Source organism: Bos indicus x Bos taurus, chromosome 19 (assembly GCF_003369695.1).
Source record: "Bos indicus x Bos taurus breed Angus x Brahman F1 hybrid chromosome 19, Bos_hybrid_MaternalHap_v2.0, whole genome shotgun sequence".
Taxonomy (NCBI): Eukaryota; Metazoa; Chordata; class Mammalia; order Artiodactyla; family Bovidae; genus Bos; species Bos indicus x Bos taurus.
The window spans coordinates 59,895,992-59,917,042 of record NC_040094.1 but is presented as its reverse complement, the minus strand read 5'-3'; the positions used below and the strand labels follow the sequence as shown (position 1 = coordinate 59,917,042).

Genomic DNA, 21,051 nt, shown 5'->3' with positions numbered 1-21,051 from the left:
ATGGAGTGTTTTGTCTGCGGTGGTACCCATTTGTTTTGGCTTTTTCAAACCCAGTGACGGGCCTCGGCCTCCAGGCCCAGCACAGCCCCGTTCGCCAAGTTCGGTTTCTGAAAGCCAGAGCAGTAAGCGAACTCTCTCCAGGGGTAACTCTGCTCAAGTTCTGATTCGGCCAGAGGTGAAGGGCAGAACCTCGGGATGGTCTCCCTGTCGCTGAGGCGCGCCGCGGGGTGCGGGCTGAGGGGAGCCGGGGGCTGGAGAAGAACTAAGTCAGAGTTCAAGGTCGGAGAAGCGCCGGCCGGCTCCCGCGAGTGCGCGGGGCTCCGGCGTCTCTGCGGCCGCCGGCGCGCGCGGGGCACTTCGCTGTGGTTTTCATTGATTCTCTTTGCACCGAGCGCAGCCGAGTCCCGACCAGCCGCACGGGCTCCGGCGAACCAGAGCATGTTCATCTATTTATACGGATTATTACAGAGGAACGGCGGACGTTGAGTCACCAAAACATTTGCTTCAAAAGACAATTTCTAAGCACTTTTGGAGGAGGCAGGCTCCAGGAGCGGAAACTGGGCTAGGATTTAAGGAAGGAGCGACAGCTTTTCGAATACTGCAAACCCAGTTAAGTCCCCGGGACCGCGGAGAAAACTGAACAGAAATGCTTGTGGGTGGGGACAAATCTTAGTACACACACACACACACACACACACGCAAAGTTTCGCGCAGAGACGGCACCGAATTTTGATATTAAGAGAGGACGGCAAACTTACACACTTGGAAGTCCCGGGTCCCCCGCCTTCCCCGGTGCACCCCCCCAATCCCCCGCGGGACCAGAGGCTGCGATCGCCTCCCCGCTCCTCCCCTCTCCTCTCGTCACCCTGCCCAGCGCCACAGTCCTCCCCCCCCCCCCTAAATCGGGCCCAATCAGCTGCCTGCCAACCCCTCAAATGCCGCGCCGTGATTGGCCCTTGTATTTATTAAAGAGCCGCTGGACTGGGAGTTGGAGAGCGCAGAGCGGAGATTGAAACTGACCTGGAACTTCAGTGGCGCCGAGACTTGCCAGTTTCACTCCAGGAACTTTTCTTTGCAGGAGGGAGGAGAGAAGGGGTGCGATCGCCCCCGCTTTCTGCTCTCTCTTCCCCTCCTCCTCCTCTCCAATTCGCCTTCCCCTACTTGGAGCGGGCAGCTGCGGGCTGGCCCCCGCGCGCCTTCCTAAACCCTCGCTCCTGCGGCCGAGTGACGCGCCAGGCTCCCCGGGAGCTGCTCGCCCCGCGCCCGGGCCGCCGAGGGGAGAGGAGCCCGCGCCTCGAGTGCCCGAGCCGCCGCGGCTTCTCGCCTTTCCCGGCCAGCCGCCCCCTGCCCCGGGCCTGCGTATGAATCTCCTGGACCCCTTCATGAAGATGACCGACGAGCAGGAGAAGGGCCTGTCCGCCGCCCCCAGCCCCACCATGTCCGAGGACTCTGCGGGCTCGCCCTGCCCTTCGGGCTCCGGCTCCGACACCGAGAACACGCGGCCCCAGGAGAACACGTTCCCCAAGGGCGAGCCGGACCTGAAGAAGGAGAGCGAGGAGGACAAGTTCCCCGTGTGCATCCGCGAGGCCGTCAGCCAGGTGCTCAAGGGCTACGACTGGACGCTGGTGCCCATGCCGGTGCGCGTCAACGGCTCGAGCAAGAACAAGCCGCACGTCAAGCGGCCCATGAACGCCTTCATGGTGTGGGCGCAGGCGGCGCGCAGGAAGCTGGCCGACCAGTACCCGCACCTGCACAACGCCGAGCTCAGCAAGACTCTGGGCAAGCTCTGGAGGTAGGGCGGGCGGGCGGGCGCGGCGAGGTGGGCTCCGCGGCGGCGGGGGGCGCTGGCCCCGACGGTCTCTCCGCGCCCCGCCTCCCCGCGGGAGGGGGTCGCCGGTCCCCCTGCAGGCTCGGGGCGTGGGGCACGGGGGGGGCAGGGAGGGTTGGCGGAGCGGGGTGCGGGGACGAGGTGTCACTTGGCTGAGAGTTTGACCGAGTTCTTGGACTGCTCTTGGGGACAGGGGGGAGGGGTAGGTGGGGCGGGGAGGATGGGGGGGCACGTCGCAGAGGGGAGGACACTTGCGAGGGGACGCGGTGGGACCCGGCTGCCAGCCTTATCTCCCGCCCCCGGCTGTGAAGGTCAATCCCAAGTGGGGGCCGCGGTGGCAATGGAAGTGTGCCGCCCCCTCCCTCGACCTGCGCTCTCCCTTCGCCCACCGGGATGGGATGCGGGGTGGGGGTGCAAACCAAGGCCCGAGGGTCCCTGGGCAGGAAGCGCACTTGGGGGGTGGCGGTTGGAAGCTGCTGCAAATAGGTGGGTGCGGTGTGTGTGTTAGCGGGCGGCGTTGGTGCGGGGGCGGGGGGGGGGTGTCGGCAGGAGCGGCTCCTTGCAGATTAAGTGGTTTTTTAGAAAATGTTCAGAGGGTGTTGCGGACGGAAGTATGAATCCAGTAGCAAAGGCTGGGAGAGCGGGAGCTATTTTCATCCGCAGGGTTTCCAAAATAGAAGAGAAGGGGAGAGGGCGGGGCGGGGAGGGACGCTCAGGTCGCACCAGGAGGACGAAGTTTTGCGGTTCTTGTTTTTCAAAGAAAAGCGGTGAGCTGCAGTCGCGTCTGGCAGGCAGGGAGGCGGGAGGGAGGCGAGGGTCAGTGTTCGAGGATGCCGCGGGGTGAGGGTCGCCTCCGGGTCTCACCGACCTGCTAGCTCAGCCCCTCTCTCTTTCTCCCCGCGCCGCCCCCAGACTGCTGAACGAGAGCGAGAAGCGGCCGTTCGTGGAGGAGGCGGAGCGGCTGCGCGTGCAGCACAAGAAGGACCACCCGGACTACAAGTACCAGCCGCGCCGGAGGAAGTCGGTGAAGAACGGCCAGGCCGAGGCCGAGGAGGCCCCGGAACAGACGCACATCTCGCCCAACGCCATCTTCAAGGCGCTGCAGGCCGACTCGCCGCACTCCTCCTCCGGCATGAGCGAGGTGCACTCCCCCGGCGAGCACTCGGGTGAGCCTCCCCCCGCCCCCACGCGGCACCCTCCCCCCGGCCCCCAGACACCCGGGAGGCTCTGCTTAGGGACCAGGCGCTCCCCGGGGAGGGAGACAAACTAAGCCCTGCGCCCATCTGCCCAGTTCTCGCCTCCCTGCCCAGGACCCCAGGGCCCCACGAAGTCCCTGGACACGCACAACACACCCCCTAATCCTTGCATCCTAACAGATTAATCTTTATTGCAAGGCAAAATGCCTGTACAACTTTACCGGGCTTCTCCCCTTTTCCCTGTGGTCCCCCGCCCCAAAAGCACACACAGGGCTTTTCTACCAGTAGCAATGTGGTCTTCCGGACCCTCCGGGGCCTCGGACCCTCCCCTGATAAAAGGGGGCTGCCGAATGTGTACCCGCGGGTTAATCATTCGACGCCTTATCTCGGGCGCAGCGCGCCTACCTTGCGGATGCAGGGAGGGAGGGTGAGTAGGTGCGCCGCCCCCCCCCACCCGAGACCGGAGCTTCACCTCCCCGCCCCCCACCCCCCCAGCCTCCCGGGACCCGAGCCTCCGCGGAGCCTTGGTTGATGGCCCTGTGCTTCTCCTTCTTTCACCGCCCCGCAGGGCAATCCCAGGGTCCGCCGACGCCCCCCACCACCCCCAAAACCGACGTGCAGCCGGGCAAGGCCGACCTGAAGCGCGAGGGGCGCCCCCTGCCAGAGGGGGGCCGGCAGCCCCCCATCGACTTCCGCGACGTGGACATCGGCGAGCTGAGCAGCGACGTCATCTCCAACATGGAGACCTTCGACGTCCACGAGTTCGACCAGTACCTGCCGCCCAACGGGCACCCGGGGGTGCCGGCCACGCACGGCCAGGTCACCTACACGGGCAGCTACGGCGTGAGCAGCACGGCGGCCAGCCCGGCAGGCGCGGGCCACGTGTGGATGTCCAAGCAGCAGGCGCCGCCGCCGCCGCCCCCGCAGCAGCCGCCGCCGCCGCCGCCGCAGCCGGCCCCGCCGCAGGCGCCCCCGCAGCCGCCGCCCGCGCCGCAGGCCGCCCCGCCGCAGCCCGCCCCGCCGCAGGCGCCCCCGCAGCAGCAGCCGCCGCCGCCGCCGCCGGCGCACGCGCTGGGCGCGCTGGGCAGCGAGCCGGGCCCCGCGCAGCGAACGCACATCAAGACGGAGCAGCTGAGCCCCAGCCACTACAGCGAGCCGCAGCAGCACTCGCCGCAGCAGATCGCCTACAGCCCCTTCAGCCTCCCGCACTACGGCCCCTCCTACCCGCCCATCACGCGCGCGCAGTACGACTACAACGACCCCCAGAACTCGGGCGCCTACTACAGCCACGCGGCGGGCCAGGGCTCCGGCCTCTACTCCACCTTCAGCTACATGAGCCCGGCGCAGCGGCCCATGTACACGCCCATCGCCGACACCTCGGGGGTGCCCTCCATCCCCCAGACCCACAGCCCGCAGCACTGGGAACAGCCGGTCTACACACAGCTCACCAGACCCTGAGAAGAGCTCGCACGGGGCGGGGGCCCACGATGCTGGCCGTGATGATCGCAGAAGGAACCCAAGAAACAAACGCGCGACCCTTTGGACATTTTTTTTTCCTTCTCTCTCTCTCTCGTTTTTTTTTTTTTTATTTTTTTTATTTTTAAGACAACGTTACGCTGAAGGCGACTCGGACGCAGATTCCCAAGACACTAAACGTTGAGCTATCCAGACGCATCACCGCCTTGTCGTTAGACCGGTGGCCAGCCCACTCTTGGCTAGAATGGACCGGCGGAACCGACGCCGAAACTGGACTGGAAACCTTCAAAGCGAGCGTGGAGGACGATGGAGAGTCTCTCATGTGACCCATTTGCTCAGTTCTCTCTGCCTGTTTGGACTTCGTAATTATTTTTAGCAGTAATTAAAGAAAAAGAAAGTCCTCTGTGAGGAATATTCTCTATTTTAAATATTTTTTAGTATGTACTGTGTATGATTCATTACCATTTTGAGGGGATTTATACATATTTTTAGATAAAAAGAATTAAATGCTCTTATTTTTCCAACAGCTAAAAACTACTTTAGTTTGAACAGCGTGCCCTAGCTTTTCTTGCAGCCAGAGTATTTTTGTACAGATTTGCTTTCTCTTACAAACAAACGAACGAAAAAGAAAAAAAAAAAAAAGGATGTGTGTTATATTAACCTGCAAAAGCCGCAGATTTGTGTTACTGGGCAGTTTGGGGGGGTGAGCTTTGCTTAACTCCTCAGGCTTTCCAATTCAAGGAGAAGTTGCCTTAGAAAGAAAAATCAAGGCCTTATTTTGCAAAGACAGAAGTAAACAATAGTCTAGAGACTATTGCGTGAGCATCTGGTAAGCTTTATCATATATATGTTTTTTAAACAAGAAAAAAAAAAGCCACCTTAAAGCCTTAAAACCATGCTGCTGGAAAATCTTTGCCCCCTCTTTTAGTGCATTTCTTCCTGTATTTGCTTGTTCGCCACAATCTTAAGCAGCAGAAGGCAAGCAAAGGAGACGAAATCTGTCTGGGGAATGCTTCAGCAGCCAATAAGTACCCCAGCACACTGCCCCCTGGCCGCCTGCCCCGGCCCGTGTGGAACACAGATGCTGAGTCCTCTCACTAACATCACCTGTGCCTCTCTGAACACCAGCAGTTAACCTTCAAGACATTCCACGTGCTAAAATTATTTATTTTGTAAGGAGAGGTTTTAATGAAAAACAACGGAAAAAAAAAAACTCCCTCTTTTTTTTATTTTTTGAATTTACCTTCCTTAAAATAGGTTATTGCAGCCGTCCTCAAAGGGTATGGTCATCTGTTGTTAAATTATGTCCTTAACTGTAACCAGTTTTTTTTTTAATTTATCTCTTTAATCTTTTTTTTTTTTATTAAAAGTTTCTTTGGATTCCTTGTCCTAGATTTGTATAAATGCCTTTTTTGTCTGTCTTTTTTTTTTTTTTTCCTTTCCTCTTTGTTGTTTTGTTGAAAACAAACTGGAAACGTTTCTCTTTTTGTACACATGAGAGTTTGCAGATGTAGTGTATCACTGAGTCATGTGCAGTGTTTTCTGCCACAGATCTTCGGGCTGTCTAAGCTGTGTGTGTTGGGACACGAACAATGCAAGCATGTGTCATCCGCGTTCCCCTGCGTGTCTCCTGGAGAGAGAGAGGAACAGGGGAGCAGGGTCAGCCCACTGACAAACTTTAATTCCTAATTACTTCTGTGGCTGGAGAGTTTGAGGATTGCTTTTTAAAAAAGACAGCAAACTTTTTTTTTTTATTTAAAAAAAGATATATTAACAGTTTTAGAAGTCAGTAGAATAAAATCTTAAGGCACTCTTATAATATGGCATCTTTCCATTTCTGTATAAAAGCAGATCTTTTTTAAAAAACAATATTTCTGTAACTTAAGAAACCTGGCATTTAAATCATATTTTGTCTTTAGGTAAGGTTTGGTTTGTGTTTGTGTTTTGTTTGTTTTGCTTGTTCCCCCCCCCAAACCTTTTGTTTTTCTCTGTGAAACTTACCTTTCCTTTTTCTCTTCCTTCCTTTTTTTTTGTATATTATTGTTTACAATAAATATACATTGCATTAAAAAGAAAATGGCCTATGGACTTATTCATTTGGTTGTCCTGTTAAAAGGATGATTTGAAGAATTGGGGCCCCAAAGAAATGGTGGCATCCTGATCATTGTGATGTTTGCGGGGGTTATGTGTACTTTTAGCAGTCCTAAAAATCTGCTAAAGACTGTGTCCCCGAAAATCAAAGCAGAAGAATCTTGAAAAGTGCCACCCTACAAGGTTACCTAGGGCTTCCCAGGTGGCTCAGTGGTAAAGACTCCACCTTCCAATATAGGAGACATATTGGCAGAATACACAGGAGACGTGGGGATCCCTGGATCAGGAAGATCCCCTGGGAAATGACAACCCACCCCAGTGTTCTTGCCTGGGAAATCCCATGGGCAGAAGAGACAGGCAGACTATAGCCCATGGGGTCGCAAAAGAGTCAGACATGACTTAGCGAATCAACAACAACCTTAGGTCACAAAGAGAATCGATTATCAGTAGTTTGCCCTCCTGGCAAAACATTGGTTGTGGTTTTAACACCCTCATGGCTTCAGAGCAAACGCTGCTTCCTTGCAGAAGTCAGAGGGGGAGTATTAACCCTGAAGTCAGTGGCTTGTGAGGAAACAATGCCTAAGGAGGTGACTTGCTTGTCTGAATTCAATAGTGCAAACCCCCTGTGATTATGAACACAGCAAAGAAATGGGGTGTCCATTCAAAAGGCAAAGGAAGCCAAGATAAAACTGTTCGAAGGGGACCAGGGGGAGACTGTCTCCTTCAGTCTCCTGCTTTATCTGTTGGCACAACGAAATGAGATTCCCTTCTTACTCTGTTTCTCTAGTTTAACTCCTTCTGAGAAGACGCAAAGCCATTGTAGAAGTAATGAGACCTAATCCTGTTTTCCTTGGCCTCCGTTACATGGGAGTTTCCAGGATCAGAGAAACGTTCAGGTCATTTTTCATTAAACAGATGAAATCACTCCTTCCCTCCCACCCCCACAGGGAGACACTCCCCCCACCCCTCCCCCTCCCCCCTCCCGCCTCCCCCCTCCCCCCTCCAGCACACAGCCCAGCTGATTGGGGAAGTGACTCTAAGCAGGCACTCTGCCTTCTCATCTCAGGCTGACTTTGCTTCTGGGCTGGTATCTCTTGACACTCTTCACCAGCGCCCAAACTTGGGTATGACCTCACGTTGTCTGTTTTTGCTTTTTGGAGTCCTGGCTTGCGTACTGCGCAAGGATCGTGATGACCAGGAAAATGGTAGTTATCAAATCGAGGCAACATTACATTCTCCTCTTTTGCAAAGTCCTTCAACAAACCGATTCCTTGTTTGTGCCATAGCGGCATCCCATTCGCTGGGGCCCAGATTCTCTCCTCTGTAGGTACAAAAATTTCTTATTTTCCCCTTGCCAACACTCACAAAATCTCTCTAAAAGTCTCCGTGGTGTTCATTAGCTCCTGTGCACCCGTATGTACGTGCCCTAATCCTGTTATCAACAGAAATCAACACCTTCCAACCCATCACGACCACCTCTTTTCCCTAAACTTCCCCAAACTTCCATTGTTTGTCAGATTGGAGATTCTCTAGTGGCTAAGATGGTAAAAGAATCTGCCTGCAAGGCAGGGGACTCGGATTCAATCCCTGGGTTGGGAAGATCCCCTGGAGGAAGGCATGGCAACCCACTCAAGTATTCTTGCCTGGAGAATCCCATGGACAGAGGAGGCTGGTGGGTCGCAAAGAGTCGGACACGACTGAGCGACTAACCCTTTCACACTCTCTCCCTCCTATAAATGTGCTCATCTGTGAACCTTTAGCAGACCTCCTCAGAGCCAGATACTCTGTTGGGACATCGATACGTCCAGTGGACCAAGCGCAGGTGGCTTACTGCCTCGTGCCTCAGTTTCTCTTTTTGTTAAGAATGTTTCTAACCCCTCCCTTGTGAAACAGGACTGTTTTTAGAGCAGTTGTTAGCCTGGGAGCCTCCAGAGACTTGACTGTCTCAGAATGAACCGGTCTGTTCAGGATTCCTACTGCCTTAGAAGAGGGGAAGGGCAGAAGGGTTTTCAGAAATTCCCCCAAGCGGGGCTGATACACAGCAAATACAGCAGATGCTGGACTGCAGAGAATTCTTCTAAATCGCCTCACCCCCATCCGCCAGACCTAGTCAGAACCCCAGATCACCAGATCATAAAATAGGTTAGAGGAATTTTTATTCTAAAGCCAGAAACGCAGAGCTTATCACCTTGACAACAAGCACTTGATTGGAAACCTACCGGAGTCCTCCAGATCAGAAAAAAGGCTTCTGTGCAGACCCAGAGTTATTTGTTTATTTGTACTCAAAGTCTCAACTATTTTAACAAAAAGGGATTTTTTTTTTTTTTTTAGCAAAATGGTATAAACAAAAGATTTCGAAAAAACTCATTTTGAATCATTCTTTCGCACTGTTACTAAAGTGGAACTTAGGGGTTAGTTTGAGCTGCGTGTTTACTTTCTCACCTCACTGCCATCCCATCCCCCTCTTCCCTTGATTTCCAAAGTGAACATTTTTGAGGCACCCCAGTGGCACTTTTTAAATTTAATTAACTGATGAACAATGGCTGTAACCAGAGGCGGGCTTCCTACTATACTAAAGAAACTTAAGCCTCAGGGCTCATCACTTGCACAGGCTCCTTTGAAGGCCCTGTACTTAAATTTGTATTTTTAAAATTTATATTCTTTTTTTCTTTTTTTTTTCTGGTCTCACTCCTTGGCATATTGGGATCCTTGCTCCTATACTAGGGATCGAACTCTTTGCCCCTGCAATGGAAGCACAGAGTTTTAACCACTGAACCACCAGGGAAGTCCCCATATTCTTTTCTTAATGAGCTCTCCCCTCAAAACAAACAAACAAAATTGTATAAGCTTCAGGCCTTATAAAAACTAGGTCTGCCTGTGACTAAAGCTGTTGACGGTAAACCAGGACATCGAAGGCTACAAACAAGAGGCTTTTCTTTCTGTTCTTGGCAGCGCCCGATACAGAGTAGGTGCTTAATAAAATACCAGCCTTTAATCCTATCCATAAATTGATGGCAATATCACAGAACTTATTAATGGGAATCTCTACCCTAACATTCTGGGGCTTCCCTGGTGGCTCAGTGGTTAAAAAAAAAAAATCTGCCTACAATGCAGGAGATGTAGGTTCAGTCCCTGGGTTGGGAAGAACTGCTGGAGAAGGGCATGACAATCCACGCCAGTATTCTTCCCTGGAGAATCCCATGGACAGAGGAGCCTGGTTGGTCAAGAGTCAGACATGACTGAGCATACATACTGAACATAATCCAGTTACCGTAATTTCATGCTGCCGCATTCCACTTTAGGAAGATTTATACTCCTCATTCTTCCCATAAACATTTTTGGATCATCTCCTGGAGGGCTATGATTTTAAAAAAAAATCCAACTGATTAGGCCAGTGGGAGGTGACTGTAGCCATCTGGGGGAGAGATGATGGATGCCTAGACTAGGATGGTGGAAGGTCAAGGTATTAATAGGTTATGGATTTGGGAATGATTTTGGTGAGAACTCCCTGGACTCATTTTTTTTCCCCTCTGTTCATCTCCATCCATTTTTCAGTGACGTGACAGTTTGCACAGAGGTGACCCACTCTATCTTAGCCATCCCCTCCTGCCCACCAAAAATAACCCATCTCTCTACTCCACAAAACACAGATTCATGTATCTCACAATCCTCTTTTTCACCAGAAACCTCAAGAGAAGCGTCCAGTGTCTGGAATCCAAGAGGATTTGTTGCCCTCCAGAAACTTGGTTACTGCACCCCACAGGTTTATGGAATCGGAAATTTGGAAAGCATGGTAAGAAGTCTCTTGGTTTGGTTGGACTCTCATTGCAAAGTCCTTTATCAGCATCTCAGCCAAGGAACTGACTGCTCAATCTTTCCTAGAAGGCTTGCATTGATTGGCCGCTCATGTCTCCTATCAGGGAGCTCTTTCAAGCTGGAAAATCTTGTCTCTGCAGTTTCCACTCAGTGGTCCAGGGTGACCCACCGCTCCACCAATGTGTTGCAAATCTTGTCTTTCTTCCAAATGACAGACCTTTAACTATTTGTACAGCTTTCAAGCTCTCTTTTCATTTTTCTTTAAACCGTGTTAAACTTTCCAATACATTTTATATACGATGTGGTTCCCAGGCCTTTTCATGGTGTGCCATTTTTCTTTGAATATACTTCACTTACTAACATTTCTCTCAACTTAGCACTCCCAGAATGATTTCCAGGACTCCAAATACGGTTTGACCACAAATAGATTCACCCCTTTCGTCATCAGAAATTGTGCTTCTATTAATTTAAAGTCGTATGTGTTATTGTGGCAGCCAAACCGCTCTGTTGTTTATGGAGGACCCCTGTCCTGCTGTCGTGCAATTGATTTTTTGAACTTAGTTGCCAGGTTTTGCATTGACCTCTATTTGGACAGGAGTGTGACATATACAGATTCAATGCTTGGAAAAAGAGGAAAAGGAATTTACATCATTGAGCCCCAACTTTGCCAGGCACTGTGACAGATGTTTTATAAACATGATCTCATTTAATCCGCTTAATAACCCTGAGAGACAGGTGTTATTATTACTGTTTTATTAACAAGGAAACTGAGGCTCAGAGAGATTAAGCAATTAACCTCAGGTCCTGACACTAGTAAACATCATCGACGACGACTGTTAACTCCCCCCACCCCACAGCCTGCCTCCCCCGCCCCAACCAAGACTTCAGCTTTCAAAAGAGAATTTGAACTAGAGTTTTTCACGAGAAAGGGAGCGTACATTCTTTTGTTGTAAATTATGTTACAGGGAATGTCTTTTTTTAAAAACTTCTACTTATTAATTTGTTTCTCTAGTTGCAGTGACTGGGGCTATTCTTCACTGCCCTGTGCAGGCTTCTCATCACACGGCACTTACTGCTGCTGCTGCGGCTAAGTCGCTTCAGTCGTGTCCGACTCGGTGCGACCCCATAGGCTTCTTTTATTGCGGAGCCGGGGCTCTAGGCTTGCCGGCCCCGCAGTTGTGGCGCACAGGCTTAGTTGCTCCGAGAAACGTGGGATTTTCCCAGACCAGGGATCGAAGCCATATCCCCTGCATTAGCAGGCAGAGTCTCATCCACTGCACCACCAGGGAAGTCCCTGGGAATACCTTTAAAGCAAAATCTGACCTATGACCCACCCCACCCCTAGTTCAAAACCTTCTGATAGCTACCTATTCACTCGGAATAAAATCCAAATTCCTTACCACTGGACATTATGTCCTGCTCAAGGATAACCTCTGTGCTCTGTCTCCAGGGACAAGAGATGGTACCATGTAACCAACCTCAGAATACAGAAACACGCTCAGAGATACCCACTGGGCACTCGGACAGACGTGCCATCTATAATATTGAGCAACCATTGTGTGTGGGTTGTGGACCCACCTGCAACTTTTGGGGTTTTTTCTGCCTCTACTGTCTCTTTAGACTTTACTCCGGAGCAGGGATCTTTCCATGGCCCTGAGTAATCCCTGCGGATGGAAACGGGGGGATGAGAGCAGGACTTTTCCCAATATTCTCAGAACATAAAAAGTCCTCTGGTTGTGCAGTGAAAAAATAAATAGTCTCATTACAGTCACTGAAATGTCATATCCTGGAAAATACCTAAAGTGTCTTCATACTCAATCTTCTTGCCTCCTCAACTCATGATTGTTCCAGGATGGAAACCTGGAGTAGGGAGATGGGTCCTACCCATCCTCGCCTTCTCTGCACAGGCCGTCTGCCCCGCAGGCTGGAAGGGGACTGGGCCAGCAGAGGAGGGGAGCAAAGGAAGGGGACTTTTCTCTGGGTGACACCACACTCTTGGGTCCTTGTCAGTGGTTAAAGCTGCTACCCTTGGTGGGCACTGCACTCAGTAAGCGCTGGTTCTTTATCTCCTGGGGCACTTTTCTGACTCCTCATTCAGTCGTCTTAACTCAGAAAGTTACGCTGCGATTCCAACTGGCAGCTTTCACCCCTTACCTCACTTGCTGCTAAGTCGCTTCCGTCGTGTCCGACTCTCTGCGACCCCACAGACGACAGCCCACCAGGCTCCCCGTCCCTGGGATTCTCCAGACAAGAACACTGGAGTGGCTTGCCATTTCCTTCTCCAATGCAGGAAAGTGAAAAGTGAAAGGGAAGTCGCTCAGTCATGTCCGACTCTTCACGACCCCATGGACTGCAGCCCACCAGGCTCCTCCATCCATGGGATTTTCCAGGCAAGAATACTGGAGTGGGGTGTCATTGCCTTCTTACGAGTATGTAAAAAAAAATTTAAATGACATGCTATGAAAGCCACAGATTATAAATGTTTGATAAATGTAGAACAGTGACCACCCTGATCAAATTATGCAACATAACCATCACCCCAGAAATTTCTTCCATGTTCTCTTTCAGTCAATCCCCATGTCCCATAGGTAACCACTGGTCTGATTTCTATCACCACACACTAGATTTGCCTGCTCTTGAACTTCATATAAATGGAATTATATGGTATGTACCCATTTATATCTGGCTTCTTTGACTCACCAAAATTTCTGTGAAATTCATCAATGTTTTTGCATGTACTCAGTAATTCATTCTTATATCTTGCTGAGTAGTATTCCATTGTATAAATACACAACTGTGTGTTTAGCCATTTTTCTGCTGATGGACTTTAGGATTTTTTTTTTTTTTTAAGTTTGGGACTATTGTGAATAAAACTGACATAAATCTCTCTTGGGCAAATTCCCAGAAATGTCACTGCTGGATCATGGAATAGATAAATGCTCAGCTTTATAAGAGACTTCCAAACCGTTTTCCAAAATGCATAAATCATTTCACACTCCCACAACAGTGTGTGTTCAGTCCTGTTCCTCTGCACTAATAACAGTAAATTAAATTAACTAATAAATTTCTGACAGCTCTTTTTGGGAGTGTGAAATGGCATCTCAAGCCCTCACTGTGGGCTCCCAGCGCCTTGCTTCCTGCACGCCCTGTGTAAGTCCCTCTCAAGCCCTCACTGTGGGCTCCCAGCGCCTTCCTTCCTGCACGCCCTGTGTAAGTCCATTGCACAGGGTTTTGCATTACAGGATTCATGTGACATCGAACCCGACGACCCCCAATACTCTTTTGGAACCCAGATGTTTATTTCCTTTCTCTGGATGGGAAGAGTTTGAATATCCATTTTTCTTATGACTTTTCATTTTTGCAGCTGCCTCGGCACCGTATGAATTCAGCTAGACCCATATAGGGTGTGCCAAGCCCTGGAGGGGGAGGGTGGGGGACCGATTGTCCCGAGTTTCCAGGTCTGGCTGGAGACGAATGGAGCTGAGAATCCAGGAGCATCTGTTTGAGACTCTCAGCTCCCTTATAGGCAACTTGGGAGGTGTATGAATTCGGGATAAGGGAGGGAAATGTGAAAACCCAAATAAACATCTGAACTTGTAGGTGGCACTTATTCAGATTACCCCAAATTCTCTGGCCTGGGGAGAGCTGATGCACATTGATGCAGATAAGGGATCTTACAGCAAGATTGTGTTTATGGGCTTTCATCCTTGGCAGCTTAAAGCACATAGAAACGGTGAGGTTTGCTCTCTTTCTGAAAATCCCTGGTCTCTGTAAATTCATCAAGCAAGAGACACTTCTTTCCTAGGGTTCCCCAAAACAAAGAGCAAGGAAGGAGGCTGGAGCCTCATTTCCCCTTAAGCTAGGGACCCCTGAGTCCCAGAATGGTCAGGTCTCTGTCCCCATCTCCCAGTCAACAGACCCGCCTCTCTGCAGAGCCAATTTTGAAAGTCCCTGAAATTTCTGAAGCCGTCACTGAACATGAACACACATCTGACCTCTGAGTTGATTTCATCACCCAGCTGGCCCCTGTCTGAACCCCTGCCTCCATGGAGAATTCTTGAAATCCATCCTATTCTCCACCTGCAGCTGTTTTCTGGGATTTGAAAAAAAAAAATGATATGGCATTTTTAAAGTCTCCCCAATGGCCCTGCTCTGATCTCCTGTTCCCACCAAGACTCTTTCAACTCCAGTTTTTCAGCTGTGTTATCTGGTCATTTCAGCTCAACCACAGTGCATGTGTCTAACCCTTGAAAACCAAGCATGCCCCCACATGCCAGAGAGCAGAATGAAGGTGGCAGGAGAGGAAACTGAGTCAGTACAGCATCAGAAATCAGCCGTGAGCTGCAGTGGATCAATGAACCAGATGAAGTTCAGCTGTCCAGCCGGGGGCCAGCACCCAGAGTGACTAATCTGAGCGGTCCTCCTGGGTACAGAGTGTGGAAAGCACTGTCTTTCTCTGGTCTCCCCAGCCTCGTTGCTCAAGAGGTCATAATCATTGAGACAGCAAATGTTTCCTGCTCACTTAACCACCTGACAGGCTGGCCGCTAAAGCCAGTTGCACAAAGGGACCCCACACCTAGTAGGGAGAGGTCCCCATTCAACAAGTAAATTTAATAAATTATGGAGAGTTATGTTCCTGGATTAAATTTAGTCCCGGGAGTTCAGCGAAGGGAGAAAAAAAAAAGAGCTAGAGTCAGGAGTTCTCTAACTTCTAAAAGTCTTTGTCCGAAAGTATATTGCCTTTAAATACCAAACAAAAATAAAAGATTCTTTAATAAATAAATTGATTACCAGAAAAACGAAATCAATAGCCTGATTGGTAGCACCATCTTCCATTTCAGTCATCCACCGTGGCCAACATAGTAACAATGTGTTATACTTGGTCACAACTTTAGTGACTTAACAGAAAATATAATTCCCGTTCATGACCCACGGTGGGGGCGGGTGAGGGGTGGCAAATTCCTCACTTTCCCAGAAACTCTGCCTGTGCTGATATGACAGCTACCCTGTCCACACCACGGTGCCACATTCTCCCTCCTGATTTCTGCCCAAAAGTCCCTCTGGAGAAAGAATCCAGTAGCTTTAGACAAGCAGCCAGTGATCATGACTAAATGTCTTTTCTGCTTATCCAGTGCATCTCCTGATCAATCCTGGACAAAAATGACTCGGTGTGCCAACCTGCGGTTGACTCGATATGCTGAGACCTGAGGACAAAACACAGGTTTCCACAAAGTCGGGGGGATTTATACGTGATGGAAGACGGAAGAGCCGCCTGCCCAGGGAACTACCAGCCTGGGTGAGAAGCTTCTTTGTAGACCTTCTCCTCTGATACATTGAAAGCTCATTCCAGCTCCATCTTCCCGGCTAGCTTGGAGAGTCAACAGGGAAGAAGGGGCAGAGGGTCCCACCATCTGATGACGCTGGGTGGGCAGCGATTTGGGGTGATGCCCCTCCTCCTGGGAGCAGAGTCTTGACAGACTGCGAGCCCCTCGGGCCAGGACCCGCCCCCCAAGCTGCTGCGGTCCTGCCACAGCTGTTTCCGTTTTTTATGACGATTTTCTCCGCCTTTCATTTTTCCAGGCCAACGAGAAGCTCAGGGGCCCATCTGTTTTTCTCTTGTGCGTTTTCCTGTTCCCAGAAGCAAAGCAGAGACAGGCACATGTGCACACGCACACACACAGAGCACACCAGGCCCCACAAACCCCACTCGGCCCACGAGGAACTGGAACCAGCAGTGAACAGGCCCCGCCCGACCACTCTCCGGGGACCTGAGACGAGAGGCAGCCCTGGGACAGGAGATGTCCTCAGACGGCTTTCAGAGAACAGTGAGACACACGTTACCATTGTCAACTAGAGAGCCAGGGGGAGTTTGACGTATGACGCAGGACACTCAAAGCCGGTGCTCTGACAGCCTGGAAGGATGGGGTGAGGAGGGAGGTGGGAGGGGGGTTCAGCAGGGAGGGGGCTCGTGCATACCTATGGCCAGCTCGTGTTGCTGCATGGTAAAAACCATTGCAATATTGCAAAGTACTTATCCTCCAATTAAAAGGAATAATTTTTTTTTTTTTAAAGGATAACACCAGCCTGGGATATAGGAACAAAATCTTCCCCTGAAAACCACTGCTTTTCTTCCTAGGAGGACTTGCAGTTTTGTTTTTAACTTTTCCACCAAAAACAAAAAGAGACAAACAAAACCAGGCCTCGTGCTTTAAGCCCAAAGTGCAAATTCACTCAAATTCCGGAAGAGTCTAAGAGAAATGGCATCGGCAAGTTTCAGAAAAGTTAGAAATGAATTGAAAGACCAACTTGCTTCTTAAGAGAGAAAGGAGGACACCATGCAAGCCAGCCAGGGTCCCTAAGGCCCCGAGGACAAAGCGAGGGCTTCCAGGACACCGTCACGTTGAAGGACCCAAACGAGACTTGATATTTTAAAGCTGTTTGGCTGTGCTGGGTCTGTGCCACTGCTCGGGCTTTCTCTGGTTGCAGCAAGTGGGGCTCCTCTCTGGGTGCGGAGCAGGCAGGCACATCAGCATGGATGTCTGTTTCCGTGAATTCCTTAGTGCGGCGTGTAAGGAGGACCCTGGGGCCTGGCCGCTGCCTCTCGGGCCTTCGTCCCCATCCGTCTCACCCTCTACACACTCCAGGCTCTACTCAGCTACCCACGCCTTGCCTGCACTTTACTCTTGCCCCCTCTGCAGAGAATCCCCTCTCCCCTGGACCTGCCCAACCCCTTGTCTTCCAATCCTTCGCTCAGATGTAACCTGCCCTGGGAAGCCTTCCCTGGGATAGGTGTGGGACCCTCTTCCAGATTCATCTAACATTATATCTTTGTTCTTATTCAGTTGGTAAGTTGTTTCTGACTCTTTTCGACCCCATGGACTGCAGCACACCAGGCCTCCTGTCCACTATCTTCCAAAGCTTGGTCTAACTCATGTCCATTGAGTCGGTGATGCCATCCAACCATCTCATCCTCTGTCGACCCCTTCTCCTCCCACCTTCAACCTTTCCCAGCATCAGGGTCTTTCCCAATGAGTCGGCTTTTTGCATCAGGTGGCCAAAGTATTGGAGTTTCAGCTTCAGTATCAATCCTTCCAATGAATATTCAGGGTTGATTTCCTTTAGGATTGACTGGCTTAATCTCCTTGCTGTCCAAAGGACTCTCAAGAGTCTTCTCCAGCACCACAATTTGAAGGCATCAATTCTTTTGTGCCCAGCCTGCTTTATGGTCCAGCTGTCACATCCATACATGACTCCTGGAAATAGCTTTGACTGTATGGACCTTTGTCAGCAAAGTGATGTCTTTGCTTTTGAATACACTGTCAAGGTTTGTCATATGCCATTAGTCACTGCTGCTGCTGCTGTGTCGCTTCAGTCGTGTCTGACTCTGTTCGACCCCATAGACAGCAGCCCACCAGGCTCCCCCGTCCCTGGGATTCTCCAGGCAAGAACACTGGAGTGGGTTTCCACTTCCTTCTCCAATGCATGGAAGTGAAAAGTGAAAGTGAAGTCGCTCAGTCGTGTCTGACTCTTAGCAACCCCTTGGACTGCAGCCCACCAGGTTCCTCCGTCCACGGGATTCTCCAGGCAGGAGCACTGGAGGGGGTGCCATCACCTTCTCCGGCCATTACTCACTAGGTATTGCCAAATATCCCTTGGGGTGGGAGAACAGTTGACTTGGTCTTAACCAGTGCTGTGGGTCTATGTCCTTGTGGTCCTTGGTCTCAAACATACTCCTACCACATCCCCTTATTTAAATCTTTGAGGACTTGAATCATGTACTCCAAAGACGTTGAGCTGGTATCGCCTTTTCCAGTCTACCTAGATATCACCCAAGTTATTTGATTGTATTTTACTTTGTCATTGTTTTCCAACTGTTTTATGTGGATTTGTCTTTTTTACAGCAATTGATTTCAAGCACCTAGGTGAGAGTTGTGCCTTTTTTTTTTTTTAAGGAATCACCTGTGGCATTTAGCAATTAATAAATTGTCCCACTCACCACAAAGTACATGGCACATAGGAAGCCCTCAATAAATAACCATGAAAGGAAAGAAGGAAGAAAGGAATGAAAGAAAGAAGGAAGGAAGGATGGGAGAGAGGGAGGGCGGGAGCAAGGAGGGGAAAGGAGAGGAGAGTTCAGTTCAGTCGCTAAGTCATGTCCGACTGTTTGTGACCCCATGAACTGTAGCATGCCAGGCCTCCCTGTCCATCACCAACTCCCAGAGTTTATTCAAACTCATTCCATTGAGTCAGTGATGCCATCCAACCATCTCATCCTCTGTCGTCCCCTTCTCCTCCTGCCCTCAACCTTTCCGAGCATCAGGGTCTTTTCAAATGAGTCAGCTCTTCACATCAGGTGGCCAAATACTGGAGTTTCAGCTTCAACATCAGTCCTTCCAATGAACACCCAGGAGTGATTTCTCTTAGGATGGACTGGTTGGATCTCCTTGCTGTCCAAGGGACTCTCAAGAGTCTTCTCCAACCCCACAGTTCAAAAGCATCAATTCTTCTGTGGTCCGCCCTCTTTATAGTCCAACTCTCACATCCATACATGACTACTAGAAAAACCATAGCCTTGACTAGATGGACCTTTGTTGACAAAGTAATGTCTCTGCTTTTCAATATGCTGTCTAGGTTGGTCATAACTTTCCTTCCGAGGAGTAGCGTCGTTTAATTTCATGGGTTCAATCACCATCTGTAGTGATTTTGGAGCCCAAAAAAATAAAGTCAGCTACTGTTTCCACTGCTTCCCCATCTATTTGCCATGAAGTGATGGGACCGGATGCCATGATGGAGAAAGAATATTTAGCGTCTTCTGGTAGAATGAGGGAATGAAGGGTATTTCCTAATTATTTTGTCTTTGCTGAGATATCCCCTTATCCTCTTACTAATATCTGCTTCCCACATCACTGAAATAATCATTAGAAAGCTGAAGTCTAGGTGGCCCTGACTTTGGGCTTGGATGAAAAAATCAGTAATCCTGCTTTCTGATAACGTCTGATTTGAAATCTTCCAAAATGCAACCATCTTAAACCAAAAGCAATAGCATCTGTGGCTTGTTTTGTTTTTCCATCAGTGAGGGCACTTAGGAACTGCTCAGCAAGTGTGGTCCAGGCCCTGGGTCTCATCAGTATAAACTGGGAAGAACCTCCGGGTCGCCTGTGAAGATGGGTGGGTGGTGAAGATAAAGGAGACGTGAAAACACCTGAAAACCGAGCCTCTGAAATGGACAACCGTGGGCCACACCTCTTACAAGACACCTGCATGTGGAACTGAAGGGAGAAACGGAGCTGGAGAGTAGAAAACACGGTCCTCTCACGGATTGTCCCCAGATCAGCACGCTGGAGGTTGCAGATAGGAAAACAAAAGCAAATAACCAAAAGCCCAAGGTGTGTGAGCCTGAGTCTCCAGAGAAGCAGATGCTGAGATGTGTTTACGTGTAAGGACGTTATTAGAGGACAGGCCTGTGAAAAGCCCCACAGGGAGGGCATTGGACAAGGCGGAAGAGCCGTCAGACCACAAGGTGAGATCCCCTTGGGTTGGGTATCTTCCTTTCATCCTACCTTTCAGTTGTTAGAACAAAACACCATATCAGAGAAAAGGTGATTATTGAAAATGATGCGGAGTTCTTACCAACATAGCATACAAAGGGACATTCCATAACCTCCACATCTTACACCCACTCTCCACTGGCTGTACATATTTTTGAACAAGCAGATGCTACCCCCGAAGGGAAGAATATAATAATACCCTGCAGGGATGCTAAATTTGGACCGTATTTACATTTGATCTGCTGTGTTTACAGGACTGTGAGAAGTGCCCTCTGGTTTTTCTTTTCCTCCTAAGGGATGATTACACTGAGTTTCTGGGGTTCTGAGTTCCTTATCTCCCCCAGTGGTCTCAAGCCATAAATTTCAAGTCACTATTAACGTGGCCAGACAGAATTTTAAGACTCCTATAGACAGCAAACAATTAATCATCTCCTGTCAGCTGGAAAATCAGCTCAACGGCTATTCAAGTTCATGTCCAAACTCCTTTATATTAAGGAAGGCTTAGCAAGATTCCTTCAGTCTCAAACTAGAATCCCTCTGAGGCTATGGACACAGGAAGAAGTCCGAAGTGGGGAGCCAGCCGTGAGGAGGAAGGGTTATGCAAAGTCCTACATGCGAGGGTTGGAAGTCAGTTAGCATAGTCACCAGTTGCTTTCTTTTTGACCCGAATCACTTTATGGGAGTCATTGTGCAAGTAAGTCGTACAAGTTACCAGTCCATCGTTATTTTCCACTTTGCTCTGTTCCTGGACATTTGTGTACAAGTGTGTACTAACCTGGGACAAGTAATAAAATGGCCAGATGGAGATGCTTGACAGTGGCTGGGGCACCAGCCTGGATCACAGATCATTCGTGTAGTGAAGAGGAAGGAAATATCGGTGCATGGAGCAAGCATTCCGCCCGAGGTACTGGGGTCCTGGCCCCCGACTCAGAAGTCAGGCACCATAACAAGCACCACCTGGGGAGATGCTGAGAGCGGGGTCTTGTGCTCCATCCCAGGGAACAGGGCAGGCAGGGCTGACTATTGCTCGGAAGACCTCGTGAATGAAGGTGGAGGGGAGTGGACACAAAGAAAAGGCAAACAAGCAATCCTTCCA

At 50.2% G+C, this 21,051-nt stretch overlaps 1 protein-coding gene across 1 annotated transcript; it reads left to right on the top strand.

Annotated features, from left to right (window-relative positions):
• The first annotated feature begins 912 nt into the window (after positions 1-912).
• Positions 913-6,577, top strand: SOX9 (SRY-box 9). The gene is made up of 3 exons (XM_027518950.1): positions 913-1,792; positions 2,741-2,994; positions 3,593-6,577. The coding sequence occupies exons 1-3, from the start codon at positions 1,362-1,364 to the stop codon at positions 4,480-4,482; spliced, it is 1,575 nt and encodes a 524-aa protein (XP_027374751.1). The 5' UTR covers positions 913-1,361; the 3' UTR covers positions 4,483-6,577.
• The last annotated feature ends 14,474 nt before the right edge of the window (positions 6,578-21,051 follow it).

Excerpts from the sequence above, each read along its gene's own strand:
- SOX9 (XM_027518950.1), top strand. The coding sequence starts at position 1,362 with ATGAATCTCCTGGACCCCTTCATGAAGATGACCGACGAGCAGGAGAAG. Across the intron at positions 1,793-2,740 it reads ACTCTGGGCAAGCTCTGGAG|ACTGCTGAACGAGAGCGAGA; the intron begins GTAGGGCGGGCG and ends CGCCGCCCCCAG. Across the intron at positions 2,995-3,592 it reads CTCCCCCGGCGAGCACTCGG|GGCAATCCCAGGGTCCGCCG; the intron begins GTGAGCCTCCCC and ends ACCGCCCCGCAG.